This window comes from Gymnoscopelus microlampas (assembly GCF_963454915.1).
Source record: "Gymnoscopelus microlampas genome assembly, chromosome: 9".
NCBI classification, from domain to species: Eukaryota; Metazoa; Chordata; class Actinopteri; order Myctophiformes; family Myctophidae; genus Gymnoscopelus; species Gymnoscopelus microlampas.
The window spans coordinates 35207291-35224739 of NC_139946.1; the positions used below are offsets into that span (position 1 = coordinate 35207291).

The following is a 17449-nucleotide window of genomic DNA, read 5'->3' on the forward strand; positions in this document are numbered from 1 at the left end:
TTAGCCTGTATTCACTCTCAACTAAACATGCGCTGCGCCATCTGCCACTTGTTAAAAACATTCCTCGTTCTTATTTTTTATTATTATTATATATACTAGACCATACCCGGTCGACGCATATCCGTGGGGGATATGCGCACATGATCTGGCAACCCGGGAGGCGACATTGTTTGACACATAAACGCTAATAAGAAGCTGAGATTTGATGAAATTGAAAAACGGGCTTCACAGTTAAGTTCAGATGGTAATGGTCAATGACTGTGGGCAAAATCAGAGCAATTGGTCCAGCCAGTGAGGAGAACCGGGTTGTGACACCACGACATTGTGACACCACTACAGACAGACAGAGGTTACTAGAATTATAGTAGGATATATATATTTTAGAATGATATCACACTCAAATAGGTATGAGCCCACTGCACCTCTTTTTATTAACTATTCATTATTGCTTATAAAGTACATGTTTTTCAAACCTACTTTTTTATATTCAAATATAAAAATGTAAACAAACCACTCCTTATACTTATTATACATTTTATTTCATTACTTCTGATATTTCCTCCTACCCTACAAGACAATTTTAGAGGATTTTAATTCCACTTTTTGTCATATTTCTAAACCTCACATTCCTCACTTACTTATTGAACTTACTAGATGCCATTTAAGTCTTCAAAATCCTTTCCAACATTTAAGAAACATGTAAACACTTCTAATTTATTCCATACTATACTCCGTTGATTTAGTACTCTTCTAATTCTGAACTTTTAATAGAAATACACTAAACTAAACTACTCTGTCTGTTCATAACCTCCACTTGACCTCTCATCTAGCTGACTCACTTGACCTCCCATCTAGCTGACTCACTTGACCTCCCATCTAGCTGACTCATCGTGCACTAAACCCTGAGCGTACATGCATGCACACCTTTACTTTCTTAACTACTACCTCACTTATTTGTAATCTTTGGTCAGGGTGCCAGTCAGTGTACTGTATAGTGTGAATTTTCTATGTACAACAATGTCTCTGTATTGGCCATGTTCATATACTACAGTATGTGTGGTTGCAAGAGTTTTCTCCATTCTGTTCTGTGGACTTTAATGTTGTGCTATAATACATCAGTAGGCTACTTGTCTCTCTCACTTAAGTCTTTCGGACCTCCCCCGCGGGGCGCAGTCGACAGGCTAGACCCCTTTCCACTTGAGGTCTACACCCAGGTCACCCTGGATGGAGAGTTCAAGCCTCCTGCTTCCCGGCGTCTTCTTTTCAAAGCCCACCGATCACAGGAGCATCACTCGCTTAGTAACTGTTGCACTACGGCGGTCGCTTTGAGCTTGTGATGGCCTGACTGTACATTGAGCCGAACGCAGCGACCACAGCACGCCATGGCTTTAATGCTATTGCGATCCGACCGGCGGGTGACCCAGTCGATAGCGATCGCTTACCCGTTGGCGTGGTTGGCGCCCCAGGCAGGAAACCGACGGTCTTGTCCTGGCCCCGCTTGGCTACGGGAACCAGAATTTTAACCGTTTTCACCCGCCTTGCCTGTAACCGGTGAGTCACGCACTCCCTTCCGGTTAGGTGTGGACTGTCATCCACGCACCATGTGCTGCCAACCCTAAGAGAGAGCGGCAGTCGGCACATCGACTAGACGGTTCCACAGCAGGATGTTGATTCATCCTTGACAGAACACGGGGGCCTTCAGTCTCTCCCCCGCACTATATTTTGTCTTTAACGTGCTCTGGGAGCCTTGCGACCCCGCTGCCGCCTGTTAGGGGGAGGGGATTGGAGAGCCTACCTCCTAACCTCCCCCTTAAAAAAAAAAAAAAAACTGTGTTTTTTCTTGTTTTTTTTCAAACATACAACTAAAGGTGCACTCTGCCCTACTTTGACCATTTAATAATTCAATTACCAACTTGCCAGAGGAAATTTTGCTTTCACATGCATGGGCCAGAGAGCCTGGTTTAACATCTTCCAGTGGCTCGGTAAATGGTCACGTGACAGCACTCCTCAGTCCCCCTGCCAGAAGACAAATGTACAACAGTTTATGTTTTCCAGAGCAACCCCAAATGCTCAGTCGATACAGTTCCTTCTCCTGCACGTTTCGCATGTGCATTGCAAACAATCCTGCAGCATTGTTTATATCCCAGTTCGTATAGACTGACCCCTTCCCGCCTGTAATGTCACGTCCAAGAGCTGCAGACAGTGTCACTTCATGTGAAAAGGCAAATTGTCCAGACCATAAACATCGTGGACCCCCCGGATGTGAACGCAATTATCCTCAGCATTCGGGTTATTTACTTTGAAAAATGGCAATTATAATTTGGCAGTAAGCAATCATACCATCATTATTATTTACTTCCCTCAAACTTTTGCTTCCCTTGTGTGAAATGTATGGTTTCGTATGTGTACTGCCACTTAAGCAATTGTGTGTTGTGTGTGTCCGTGCGTGCATGCACTCTGACCTCTCTCCTAGCTGTCATACCCTCTTCTAATCACTTTTCTCTGCCTTCTATGCTGGTCCTGCTTAACCCTGTAACCGTCCTCCCCCTGCCTTAACACCCCTATAACTGGTCTGTCCCATTCTGCCTCATCTAAAAATGTTGCTGGCTCTGACCACCGTGTGTTCGCTGCCGCCTAGGCTGTATGCAATCACGGGCAAAGTGCCCCATACCATTGCAGTTAAAACACCTGACTTGGGACATGTCACGGGGACCCCTATAACCTCTTCTATAGTCCCCCTGCTGATAAGTGTTATTTAGGGGTTTCAACAAATCCTCTTCACACTTTTTAAGATTGTTTGCTTTCCAACACACTTTTTTCCTTTTCTCTTTTCTTTCAACTTTCTAAAACGGCACACACTTCCTAGCGCAATGAACTGTAGTATGTTATACAATGATTTAACAGTGAACTAGAAAGAGATAGACAGAAGAGATGCGACAATTGATTGATTGTCGCGAGTACACACCCCCCAATGCTTTTCCCCAAATGCAAACTCACATAGCACGGCGCGCTTCATGCGAGGAATCCACCCTTCCCACACAATTGATAATATATGCTACACTCCCCGAGCGTAATAACTCCCCCGAAGTTATTTTGTATGAACCCCTGGCCCATAAATCCCTTATATGTGATTTTAACAGCACTTTATGTGACGACTAGATACCGGATCAGAGTAAAAACCGCACCCGTGCGTTAAAATAACTCACTAAAACTCCCCGAGTCTATTTTATAACCTCCCCGAGATTACTTTTTCGCCCCGGACGACTGTATTGTCAATACCCAGAAATAACAATTAATACCAAACTCCCGGAATCTGGCTATCTCCCCGAGATGTCTTCCCTATCGCCCCTGACGATTTATTCTACTGTCAAATACCCAGAAATTAACAGTTTATACCAAACTCCCGGAATCTGGCTATCTCCCTGAGATGTCTTCCCTATCGCCCCTGACAATAGGATTTGCACAGTTAAAACACACAGCTCAATGACAATTCATTAACACCGCTAAATTTGGTTATAAATCAATGTCCTACAATAGCTAAATTTATGTCAATGCTTTGGAATTACGACAATTGCTTATCTCAGTCAAACAAACTCAGGTTAGAGTGTCCAATCACTGAATTAGTCGAAACAGGTTTCAGCAAACCTTATCTCTCACCCCGGGGCAAGTTTGCTCAGAACCGAGACAAGAAAGTCAAGACCTGCCAAAGGATGTCCTCCTCACGAACCAATACGGGTTTCAAGGCACCAATTGTTAAAAACATCATCTGAACCTTAACTCCATAAAAGCAAATCTAGAGAAGGATAAGGTACCTGGTTCAGTGGTTCCATAGTGTGAGGAGTTAAGCCCTTGAAATAATTGCTACACAGGTGATTACAATTGTAAGAATCAAAATGGTTTATTATCCTTAAACTAGTTTACAATTATTGATGAGCCTATTAACCAACCAGAATGAATTGTCATATACAAAAATAATACTCTACCAGCGGTTACAGTTCAATTCAGAGCTCTGAAGATACACTCCTCTCGAGCTAGTCGAGAAGTTTGCAATGCCCTAATATTATTTTCCAAGCGTTTATATGACTGGCATCTAGATACTAAAACATGAATAAAAATCATCAACAGGAGTCGCTGTTGGTCCACCGTAGGGGATCGAGCATGCGGCTCCCATCCCTTCTCGCGACCCATCGTTGGGGTGGGCAAGGACCCCCTCCCTGCTGTCTCACGGTCTCTCACGGCTGCCATGGGAGACGACCTTGGCTCCCTTCAGGGCACCTGTGGGCTGTATCTATCCTCCCTAAAACTCCTGCTCGATAAGAGTTCTATGCAACTTTCATCTGAGTTTGGCTGAAGCACTGAGAATATATTTTAATTGTCTGTTTGCTTTAAACTGGCCTGACTATGGATGTACAGAGAAACATCCATTTCACTTGTTAGCATTACAATAATAATATAAGATAGTTAAGACCACAAAACATTACTAACTTTATGAAATCATTTAAAGCACTATATTAACATTACAGCAGTAGTGTCTCCCTTTGAGGAAGTGTGAGAGATTAAGAGCCTCAAAGGTGATGACCTCATCTCCTAATGCTAGAGTCTTGTCTGCTCAAATGAACAAGATAGCTGAGCTCAAAACAGTGTAACTATATATATATCATTTTGACCTATAGAATTTCCTTTCAGTAGCTTTAATACTTTTTTAGGACATTCATGTTTTTGCCATTATCTCCCCACATTATCTGCACAGTAGTTCTGTATCTGGCCAATAGAACCGTTCGCAATTTGGTGTTAGGAGAATTTCCCACTTGAACTGAGTCAATGGGTACCTAGACATGAAAAATCACAGAGGTTCTCATCCGCCATAGTGCCACGAATGGTGCAATGGCCAAATCAAAAATGGCCGCCATCGCCTAAGATGAAAATCCAACTTTTTTGTTTCTGAGTGTATATACACATGCAATACCTCCATGTTGACTAATTGTGGGGTGGGGAATTCATTTCTGTTATGACCACTTTGGGTGATGTTGACCTTGAAAGGTCATGGTCAAGGTCATCTTGCTATTTCGAAGACCTTGGCCATAACTTGGCCATTGTTAGGACTAAAAACAGGTGTAATAAGACTAATTAAACTAATTCTGGCATTTATAATTCCTTTCTGATATTGTTTTGACCATTAAGGAGCATCTTGTCATTGAAATATGTAAGTCAATGCAATTTTTCAATAACTCAATTACTCAATAACTTTCATTGTATTTTTTTTCCCAATAATGATTTGTATTATTTATTTCTAACAAAAGACATACAAAGACATACAAATAAAATCGTAACTCAAAATCAAATAACAATTCCTCTCAAAGTGCACCATATGTGTGCATGCTGGTTAGTGTGATGGACTTTTACAGGATGGATTTTAAATGTTTCCATGGCAGAATATGATGCATGGAACTCCAGCAGCACGGCACCCACATCGGCGAGTGTCACACTTGCCTGAATACTTGCATGCTGTGAGCAGACTTGGTGGTAAGGCCTTCAGACACTTAGATGGCAGGAGTGTACCAAAGTGCTCCTCCCATCCATGTTCCATTGGTGCTAGTCTTGCCTGAGGTTCCTTGGCTGTCGCAACAGGTCGCAAGCCCTATGCACCAGAAAGACACCTTGGGTGTGGCCTCTGATCACACTACTTGTGGGAGGGAGAGCATCCATTCCAGCACTGGCACAGGTATAGTTTTCTACCCTGAGGTCATCAAATGTCTTGCTGTTGTACTTGAACTGGACCTTGCCCAGACACGCACCAAGTACTTCTCTGTCAACGCGGTGTCTTGTTCGGTCAAGGTGTCTGCCTCTCCAAAGATTGTCAGATATTGCACTGGGTCAAAAGCCATATCTGCTTGGTCCCCACCTTACTCATGCAGTCATCTCCAGTCAGGATGTGTGCCTTGATCACTGTCTTGGCTAGTGGTGCTCCAAGATGAGAGACTGCTTGATGCAGTGGGAGGATGCGCCGCTTCTCACCAGTGCCATACTGCTGCCAGATCTCCTTCATCCTCAGTGCTTTGAAGTAAGTATATGGGGTGTAGTATAGCAGTAATGTGAAGGTGTGTGTGTCATTGGAGACTATGACAACTCTCTTGCACTGTTTCACATGAACAGCCCACTCCACATGCACCACTATGGGGCGGCAGTGGCTCAGGGGTAGAGTGGCCGGGTAGAGTGAACTGGAAACCGCAAGGTTCCTAGTTCGATCCCGGGCTCCCCCAGAGTTAGTGTCGAAGTGTCCTTGAGCAAGACATTGAACCCCTAATTTCTCTGAGCAGTTTGGTGCCTTGCATGGTTTCCTCCGCCATCGGTGGGTGAATGTAACGTACAATCTATGTAAAGCGCTTTGGATAAAAACGCTATATAAATGCACCATTTAGCATTTACCACCAGCCTGTCAGCCTCAGCACCAATGGCTGTCCTGGAACTTATGGCCTGCAAGTGTGTACGGACCTGCAAGTTTCCAGACTGTTCCTGCCTTGCCAACAAATTAAAGTGCACAGAAATGTGCAAGCTACAAACCTGCAGCAATCAGAAGGAAGAGGAGGAAGATGAAGTGGAACTGATTGATTATGATGATGATAATGATGACGATGACGAATACTGAAGAATTGATATTGGTATGACAGTTATGATGATGGTGATGATGATCATTGATTAAAGTACCTCTCAAGCCTACTCCATAAACCGACTCTGTCACGGACCCTGTGGTCCACAGACTTGGACCTCCTCTCTGTCCCTAAGGCAAACAAGTGAACCATGTTCTGAACCTTGTTCTGAAGGCTCTGTCGGTGTGGCAGCCCCCACCCTGTGGAACTCTCTCCCAATAGGGATTGGTCATGCTCCTGCTCCATGCTCATGCAACACTGGACTCTTAAGGCTGTGTGTCTTGAAAAGACACCTATTCTCTCAGGCTTATGGCATATAGTTGTTTGTTGTTTTGTTAGTTTGGCTGTTGGTTGTTCATTGTTTTTGAAAGGCGCCATATACATTCAAGCTACTATTATTATTATTATTTTATTAATATTAAAGTGAATGAAAGAGAGAAAATGATTCCCCCCCCCTCTGTATCACATGTTCTGTTCAAAAAAAGTAGCACGCTTTCTTCATTATTTGAATATATGGTTGGTGTCTTTGAAGACTGATAACTGTGACTAATCTACCACTTGGGAAAGGCTATCATGATCAAATATCATCTAGGGATATAGACCTATTCAAAATACAAAACAAGATTTTGCAAATGTTGCACTTGAGTGACCCCGATTAGTGAAAATGCTGTTCACATCGTATCACAACGTGAAGTGTTGTGAGCTTGTAGACATGCCATTTGCTGAATGTTTGCCCCAGAATAGGCATGCTAGGGTTCATATGGTTAAATAAATGAATGTAAGAGAATGAATAATGTTTTTTTCCCTCTGTATGACATGTTCTATTCAAAAAAGGTTAGGCGATTTTTTCATTCTTTGGATCTATGGTTGGTGTCATTGAAGGCTGATAACTAGGACTAAGCTACTACTTGGGAAGGGTTATCATCTTGAAATATTATCTAGGGATATAGACCTTTTCAAAATACCAAACTAGAATTTGCCACCTTGAGTGTCCCTGATTAGTGAAAATTCTGACCTGGGCCCATGGACTAACACACTTGTTTTACTATGCATTTGAGGACACAATTGCTTAAGGTGGCAACTTTATGAACGCTGTTTTTTTGTGTGGTGAGCTAATAGATCAGCTATTTTTACCGCCACGCAAGTTTAAATCAGGCATAACTCTAACCCCCAACCCCTAAAACTAACCTCTTAATGCCTAATCCTAACCCTAAGCCCAACCTGAATCCTTTCCTACTTGTAAACCTAACACCCCAAATAATTTTGAACCATAATACAATAACAACCACTTCTCTTGAAGGACCAGGAACATTATCCTCGCAGTGTCTTATTACTCAAATTACTATTACTAGACCATACCCGGTCGGCGCAGCGCATCCGTGGGGGGATATGCGCACATGATCTGGCAACCCGGGAGGCAGTTTGTCCCATAGCTGGGCAGCCGCAGCTATGGGACGACATTCTTTGACACAAAAACGCTAATAAGAAGCTGGGATTTGATTAAATTGAAAAACGGGCTTCACAGTTGTGTTCAGATGGTAATGGTCAATGGCTGTGTGCAAAATCAGAGCAATTGGTCCAGCCAGTGAGGAGAACCGGGTAGCTTCACCACCACCACCACTACAAACGCACGCACAGAGGTTACTAGAATTATAGTAGGAAGTAGGATTAGTATAGCAATACAAGCACCTCGCATGCATGCACACACACGCACACGCACGCACACACGCACGCACGCACGCACGCACGCACGCACGCACGCACACACACACACACACACACACACACACACACAGACACACAGACACACAGACACACACACACACACACACACACACTAGAAGTCACTTATTAGAAGTCAGTCTTATGTCTGATTTCTGACTGCCTTTCTGTTTGTGTAATATGTAGGTGGTCGGTCTATCAAGCTGATCATGGAGTTCCTTCCGGCTGGCAGTCTGAAGGAGTACCTCCCTCGGAACAGAAGCAAGACTGGCCTCAACACGCTGCTCAGCTACGCTGTTCAGATCTGCCAGGTACCACAGCCTTGATTCTAAGACAGTGGTGGAAAGTCAACTAACTACATTTACTCAAGTACTGTACATGTATTATTCACGTATATGGAAAAGGGAAATGAATCCCAGGTCATTAACAGCATTTCATAACGCATACAGTATGGGCCATTAATGGGTCTATTTCTGCCCTCTTGTTTTTCTTGAGTTATTTATATCCATTCTGCGCATCTCCCAGTCCCTTTTCCTCCATCACATGTAATTTATACTGTCGGAACGTTCCAGATCCCCGGGTCCCGGGGGTTATTGACTGCATGTCGCCTGACTGAGTATTCACCCGCACACTATAGGAAGGCCCCACTAATCACCCAAGCAACATTTTTTCTCAATACATTTCTTAAATTAGGCTTTTGATGATGTTCCCGTCCTAATGGCTAATGGCTTCCAAGAATTATTGTACTAATGCTAAACTTTATTGCCAACTAGTGTTTTTCCAACGGGGTTCTGTGTACGTGGAGGTACTACAGGAGGTACATGAGAGAAAGTGGAAAATGGAAAAATGTGCTTTACTGTTATGTTTAATGATAAACCCTTCACAAAAATGATGTGAACCTCCTGATCTATTAAATATTAAACCAAATTAAATTAAATTAAAAAACCTGACTAGCACAACTGTTATGGAATAGAAAGCAATACTTATTTGCCGTTATCCCGTTTTGTTTTGAACATATTGACATCAAAACTGGACTTTTTTTGGCCACAGTTCTGCTTAGGAGGCAATAATTGCTCTTTCCCTCCATTTCTTATTTGTCATTCATACGATCATAATGTTGTTATGGTTTTCTAAGCAAAATGTTGTTGTTCAGTAAAGGGGGTGCTTTGATTCACAAATCAGGGAAAGGGAAGTAGTGAAGCCCAAACATCTTGAGAACCACTGTCCTATATGAAGATAATGTGGTTTCATAGATGTATCGCGGCATTTACCAAAAGTACAAGGTGCCAAACTCTAATCCAGGTGTGTCCGTTCCTCCAAGGGAATGAATTATCTGGGATCAAAGAATTACATCCACCGGGACCTGGCTGCCAGGAATGTTCTGGTGGAGAATGAGAGCACGGTGAAGATCGGGGATTTCGGCCTAACCAAGAGCATCAAGGAGAATGAGGGTTACTACACCGTCAAGGAAGACCACGACAGCCCTGTGTTCTGGTAAGAGAGCTATTATGATCGACTGGGTCCTGTTTATTCCTCATCGAAGCATATCACAGGGGTTCAAGGGGTTCAACAAACTCAATAGAAGGGTGTCTGTTGTAATATGTCACATGATCTTCTGTCTACATAAAACATACAGTGCATCTGAGCAGGAATATGGTGGTGTAAAGATGCTTAGTAGGGCTGGGCAATTAACCAAAAATGGAGGGGGGTTTATTAGATAAATAATAGTTGTATAGACTTTTTTTTTTAATTGACTAAATAGTTTTGTCTGATTAACCACCCTGTATTATACTTCTTTATACAATGGTGGCATACAACAATAGTGAACATTGCTGATCTATAGTACAAGCTCTCTACGTCCTTGTACCGATGCGTTGAGCTTGCAGATCTGCTATTTTCTGTATATAAGAAATCGTTCATTAATCGTAATCGAGGCAAAGGTTTGAAACAATCGTGATATTGATTTGAAGTCATATTTCCCAGCCCTAATGTTGAAGTGCTGCATGAACTCAGAAGTGTGTGTGTGTGTGTGTGTGTGTGTGTGTGTGTGTGTGTGTGTGTGTGTGTGTGTGTGTGTGTGTGTGTGTGTGTGTGTGTGTGTGTGTGTGTGTGTGTGTGTGTGTGTGTGTGTGTGTGTGTGTGTGTGTGTGTGTGTGTGTGTGTGTGTGTGTATGTGTATTAGGTATGCTCCAGAGTGTGAAGTGTTGCAATAACTCAGATGTGGGTATTTGACATATTTTTAGGTATGCTCCAGAGTGTCTGTTGAACCGCAAGTTCTACAAGGCTTCAGATGTCTGGTCCTTTGGTGTGACTATGTATGAGCTCATCACCTACTGTGACTCTGCCTCCAGTCCAATGCATGTGAGCGTACATACACACACACACACACACACACACACACACACAAACACACACACACACACACACACACACACACACACACACACACACACACACACACACACACACACACACACACACACACACACACACACACACACACACACACACACACACACACACACACACACACACACACACACAGTGCATATAGTACCAGTCTTTTAGGAGGAATAAAAACTACAGATGGCTTTCACACATGCAGACATGTTGTGTGGCAGATGGTGCCTGTCTCTGTCCAGAGTGGTAGATGAGATGACCGGTTCTGCCAGGGGCTGCGTCCAATGCAGCATGTACCTAAGGCTTCCTGCCATTTACAATTCTAACTGCCATTTACACTTGTAAATGCCACTAATGTTTATTCAGCTTTCAGCATTGATCACAGATGTTTAAAAAGACAGGTCTAAAAAATGCAATTGCCTATCTAAAAATCACACCCTGTGTGAAGGAAGCGGTGCCTTTGATGAGTGGCCTCCTGGTGGCGCTATAATAGGGCGGGGCGGGGCTTCAGCAATTAATGCTCGTCCCTATTGGTGGTGTAAGTCCACATACCAAATTTGGACTTGGTGGCATGCTGCAAACTGGAGTTATAGCTGTTTAAAGCCAGTGGCCTCCTGGTGGCGCTATAATAGGGCGGGGCGGGGCTTCAGCAATCAATGCTCGTCCCTATTGGTGGTCTAAGTCCACATACCAAATTTGGACTTGCTGGCATGCTGCGAACTGGAGTTATAGCTGTTTAAAGCCCGTGCTCAAACGGACAAACGGACAAACGGACATACGGACATACGGACGGACATAGTCAAAGGTAGAGCGGCTGGCACCGCTAAAAATCTAATGACCTAAAACACAAATCTAAAATCCACTATCATTTAAGAGTCCGCACATGTGTGGGATCTCTCAGTTTGGCATGCTCGCCAGGTCGTCTCCATTCCTTTTTTGGCGACCAGAGATCTAATAGGAAGGGAAGCAGAGAAGAGGTGAAGCCTTTTTGGTTAGGTAGATTTGACAGACTGGCGTACAAGATGACATACGTCTTATCAGCTGTTGCCCCCCCCCCCCCACACACACACACTTATTCTGATAACAAACACTATATAGCAATTATTACAATCACAATATAGTGCGCTAACCTTTTAACAAAAAAAAACAATGTTTTGTTTTAACCAAAAAAATATCGCTTACCCTACCTTTAAGCACTGTTTTATACTTCGTCACACAACGGTGTTATGCAAAAATAGTGAAAATATCAGATCTACAAACTCACAAGCGTGTGAGCATGTAGAACTGATATTTTCACTATCTATATTATCGATTATTTTTGATAATCAATTAAACTAATAAACTGTTGCACCCCAAGAATGGAAAGTCTTTAATGAATTCTTGATCATCTAACACATCTTTGTCTGTTCCCCTGCACAGCTCTTACTCAATATGATTGGCCAAAGCCACGGTCGAATGACCCTCACCCGATTGGTGGAGATGCTGGAGGAAGGGAAGAGGTTGCCCTGCCCTGAGAAGTGCCCTGAGTCGGTAAGCATTAGTTGTCTGTCTTCTCAATGCTGCCTGCTCTTTTTCATGACCAGGACCCACAAATGTATTTGGCTGTGGACCCCCATTTGAAAATATTTAGTTAAAGGGACCCCACGTTATTCACACATCACAAGATTTTTTGAAAACAGTCTACTGCTGTGTACGGTGTACTACAGGCTTCACTTTCTCCTTCATGAATACTTTTCCCCCAAATCATCCCGCGCACAGGACTGAACCCAATCAGGCCGCTAGTTTGATACCCTGAGCTAAGACAATGACAGTGGTGGAAAGTAACTAAGAACATTTACTTAAGTACTGTACTTAACACAACGGGTGCCAGCGTTTTATTAAAACAGATTACTTTGAGTGCCAGAGATCTCACCGTTTGTAACGCTGTGCTGTTTATAGCTGTGGACTCCACGGCGAGCACCCACACGTAAACAATGGATGCGTGCACGTCAATAACATCTCTCACGCAAGTCGCCATTACGGAGTAATCGCCCATAGAAAATGACTAGTTTTCCCCAATGTCAAAAGTTAAGGAGATACGGAGGTTTTCATCAAGGAGATCAGGAGCGGACGGGTTTGGCACCCTATGTGTTAAGTACAATTTTGAGGTATTTTTTACTTTACTGGAGTATTTTAAAATTTCAGTAATTTTACTTCTACTCCACTACATCTCAGAGGCAAGTATTGTACTTTTACTCCACTACAATTATTTGAAAACTAGTTACTTTGCAAAAGTTACATACATTAACCACTTTAGCCCTATTTTATACATAGGCTATTTGAAAATAGCCGATCTACAAGCTAAACAAAGCGTTGCGTTGTGAGCTTGTAGATCTGCTATTTTCAAACATTTTAGTACTTTTACTTTTGGTACTTTAAGTATATTTTGATGCCAATACTTTTGTACTTTTACTGAAGTAACATTTTGAACACAGGCCTTTTACTTATAACAGAGTATTTTTTACTTTTACTTTAGTAAAATATCTGAGTACTTCTTCCACCACTGGACAATGATAGTGCTGCAATAGCATTCAGAATGTCCTGTTAACAGTTTGTTTTGTATCACAGGTGTACGAGCTGATGCGTAGGTGCTGGGAGTACCTCCCCGAAAAGAGAATCAACTTCGAGGGCCTGATCGTGGCGTTGACCCGCCTGCAGCAACGCTGACCCAACACGTTGACCTCTAAAAACCGATGACCTTGACCTCAACTCCTCCGAGGCTCAGGAAGGGAAGTTGGCCCTGAGTACAGCTACTACGCTTAATTCATAGTCCGTTGTACAATGATGTCGTACAACGACGTCGTCATACGGCGGAGTGTAAATCAGGCTTCACAATCAGATCTCCTTCACCCATCGTGCCTATTTGAGGGAAACTTGAAAAAGAAAACACACACACACACACACACACAAAAACCTATCCCCAGACCGGTCTCTGTAGTCGCAACTTCATTTTACTTTTACTAAGAGGGACAATCCTTGGAGACCAGAGGTCAAGGTTCACGCAAAGCTGCATTCCATGTCTACCACCCACCTCTATGGAATAAACACCATCAGGTTTCTTTTTTTTCTTTTTTTTCGGCTTGCTGTTCAGACGTAAGGTTCAGTGTAAGGTTAGTCCAATATAAAAGAAATTTCATGATATACTGTATTTTAATCCTGTCTGGGTAGGGGGGAGCACATTTAAAGTATAACCCTGTAGGTCCACCTTAACCCTGTAGGTCCACCTTTCATCACATAAATGTGATCTTATTTCTAACAAAGTACTCCATACGTAGCCAAATACCTGAACTGCAAAGCTCAGTCAGACTCATAGGTCAGACAGTATAGTCCCTGGGCCTTCTTATTGTAATTACATATATTGAATTGAGGGGTTTATATTGCTGGCATTTCCGATGACGACAATGAAAGGACTTATAAACATGGACACATCCCACACACACAGTGAGTTGAAGGGTATGTGCGATGTGAGCCCCTGTCCTTTTTGAAGGACACCGACCATCACTGAATAACCGTCTCGAGAAGAAATGCTAGGCTGGATGATATGCAAAGAAGATGGTTGAATGGAACTACGGCTGTAACGCACAAGGCACAAAATGTGGTTTTCAACTCTCATCTCAACTTTTTCACCTAAAGAAATGGTGCCACAAAATATTATCAAGCTCACCGACTAGAACCAAAGATCATGCAACACACATCGATCTTCCCCGTTCTGTTCTGCTATGAGTAAAGGATCACATCTTTTCCTTGTGCATGTCCAGCCTAACTGTGTATAACTGTGAGTTATACACAGTTGTGCACAGGAGTTGTGCTCCAAAAATAGCCGATCTCCGTGTTTGTAGATCGGCTATTTCCAGTAACTATTTCGGTAAGTATATATCAGGCAACAGGCTTCCAGGGTGTCTGTCAGAGAGCGTTACTGTATGCTCTGTATCTATTGATCTCCTGGGTCATGAATGTTGAATCTCTTCAAATGACCCGAATTCATTATTGTTGCAATGCCAAAACGTCATGCCTGGCTTGACTTTCTGTGTGTTTGTGTGATGTGGATAAAGAGATGGAAGTAAGAAAGTGCTTGCTATGGACACTTGATGGCAGTAGAACACCGTAGTGTTTATAATTCTGAATCATAGCTTTATGCCTTCATTCGCAATGTCTTTATAAGAGCAGCAAATACTGAGTGTAACATCTTTGAGATACATTGTTATTTTGAGCCTAATTTGAGCCTATTACTATATTTAAGTTGATTGTACTCACATTTTCAAGATTGGAGCATAATGAAGATGACGTAAGGGTTTACTGTAAATGAAATTGATGAAGATAGGTATTTCCCCCCATGACCTTTTATGCTGAATTGCTCTTTTTAATAAGACCCACAAATCGTCCTTTTTTTATATATATATGAAACATTTAAGCTTGTGCAGTTTTTAATTACGTGTAACATTTTATCATTTTCTTTTCATACACAAATTATGCCTGAAAAAAAGTATGGAAGTATATTCTATTCACTGTTTTTGAGCAGAGGGTGTAGTCTCTAATTTAACCTCATTTAACCATGGAGTCCCTATTTTCATTATAGTTGAAAATATTCAAAAATGTTCAAAAGAAATCCTTTGAAGAAGTTTCAGAAACATTGAAGCATGTTCAAAATTTTCAAAAATAGCAAAAAATAACATACAGTATACAAGCGTGGCTATTTTTGCTATTCATCATACAAAAAAGTATAGAGCTTAAGTGGTTATCAAGTCCAGGTAAAACCATGGTTGCGTCCGAAACCCTATACTAACATGCTACACACACACACAGTATGCTATTTCCAGCCTACTGTTTAGTATCTTCAAACAGTAGGGTTACACTTCGGACATACTACATATTTAGGAAAGTACCCCATCTGGTGGCAAACCAGAGGTACTACACACAATTCCTTGCCATGGAGTGAATTTTCTTTTTAGTCTTCTATGAGTTCAGCCAACCAAAAAGACTAATTTAATATAACACAGAGCAAAGTGAAACGGATAAATATATGTACACTTATATTGGATAGTTATTAGCCTACCGATGACTGTTGTTCCTCGGAGTCCGCCATTGCTGGCATCCTAAAATGTAATTTGGCATACTAAATAGTATGTTAGTATGTCATTTCGGATGGGGCCTATAAAATTGCCTATTGAGTATGCATCTCACGCACTATTTAGTAGCTACTAAGCTTTCGGACTTACTATTTAGTATGCAAAAATTACTTTTTAGTATGTTTGTATGCAATTTCGGACGAGGCCTAAATAATTGCCTGAATTTAGTATGCATCTCACGTACTATCTAGATTCTAGAAGCTACTGTACTAAGCTTTCAGACATACTAAAAAGTAATATGGCATACTAAATAGTATATATTGGTATTGCGGTTTCGGACGGGCCCCTCTGTGTTTAATGAACCCAAGAGCTACAGAGCTACAGTACATGGCTACATATGCACCAAGTCACAACATCACTGCAGGTTGTGAGCGGTCAGTTCTACTTCTTTTACTGTGAATGCGTTTGGACGGGGGATAGGCGTGGGCGGCAACAGTCATCATACTTTAGAACACACCTGAGTTTCAGTCCACTTTTTATTTAGGAATGTAAAAGACAATTCCTTCTGCTCAAAAGAGGAGAGAGAGAAAAGAAACAAATATATATTTTTCAAAAGAATAAGACGAAAGTATGACATGGGAAAAATTGTACATAAATACACCATGAAAAATAAATAAAATCAATGTCCATCGTGTTTTGTGTGTCACAATTCCAAAAGCATCAAACGTAATTTTATTAACTATTGAAAACATAGTTTTTCTTTGTTCTGTACATTACACTAGTGGCATGCTAAAATTCAATTGCTTCTAGAAATACCTTATTCACAGTAAAACAATATCAATATTATTGTAATATAAAATATTGCAAAAATCTACAGTACATTTCAGGTCAGAAAAGAAAATCCACAATTTAAAAGCAAACTGTACAAAGCAAAAACCACAGCAGAACTATATTTTATCTATACAGCCATCACAACGTCTCCAAAAGTCACAATTACTTGAGTACTGTATTGCAGAGGCTTTGTGATGTCATACACCAGTGTTTCCCAAACAATGGGTCGGGACCCATTTTTATGGGTTGAGCGTAAATATAGTTTTCCGCATTTTTTTAATTGAATTATTTAAACAGATTTTCAAAAATGGCAAAACATTCATTTAATTTCAAGAAATTCTAAATTCTTAACACTTTTAGGAAGTAGTGAAAATAGCCTATCTACAAGCTGACAATGCGTCGCATATTGTGAGCTTGTAGATCTGCTATAAAAGAGGGGGGGGGGGAGTTGTAAAAACATTTTAACACAATTCTTGTATGGGGGGTCCCTGGCACAAAATCCTTTCAGATGGGGGTCTGCAGCCAAATACATGTTAATTTGGGGGTCCCTGACATGAAAAGGTTTGAGAGGCCCTGCCATAGAGGGCATAACCATCATGGTATGACCATAGAGGACATGGATTAAAGGCTAGATATACACAGAAGATGAACGTCTGATTTTTAACCAAATGAGATCTAGATCTGGTGATGTTTCCATGTGAATGGAACAAAATTTGTTTAAACTTCTCTAAAGGTTTCCCCGGG

General features: G+C 41.8%; 1 protein-coding gene across 1 annotated transcript in view; it reads left to right on the forward strand.

The window, feature by feature from the left end:
• jak1 (Janus kinase 1) overlaps nt 1-16568 on the forward strand; it is a 67827-nt gene extending 51259 nt beyond the window's left edge. The window contains exons 21-25 of the mRNA XM_084067252.1: nt 8556-8680; nt 9691-9863; nt 10613-10730; nt 12189-12299; nt 13377-16568. Of these exons, the coding sequence (XP_083923378.1) occupies nt 8556-8680; nt 9691-9863; nt 10613-10730; nt 12189-12299; nt 13377-13475 (626 nt within the window). The 3' untranslated portion in view covers nt 13476-16568. The remainder of the gene's footprint in view (nt 1-8555; nt 8681-9690; nt 9864-10612; nt 10731-12188; nt 12300-13376) is intronic.
• The last annotated feature ends 881 nt before the right edge of the window (nt 16569-17449 follow it).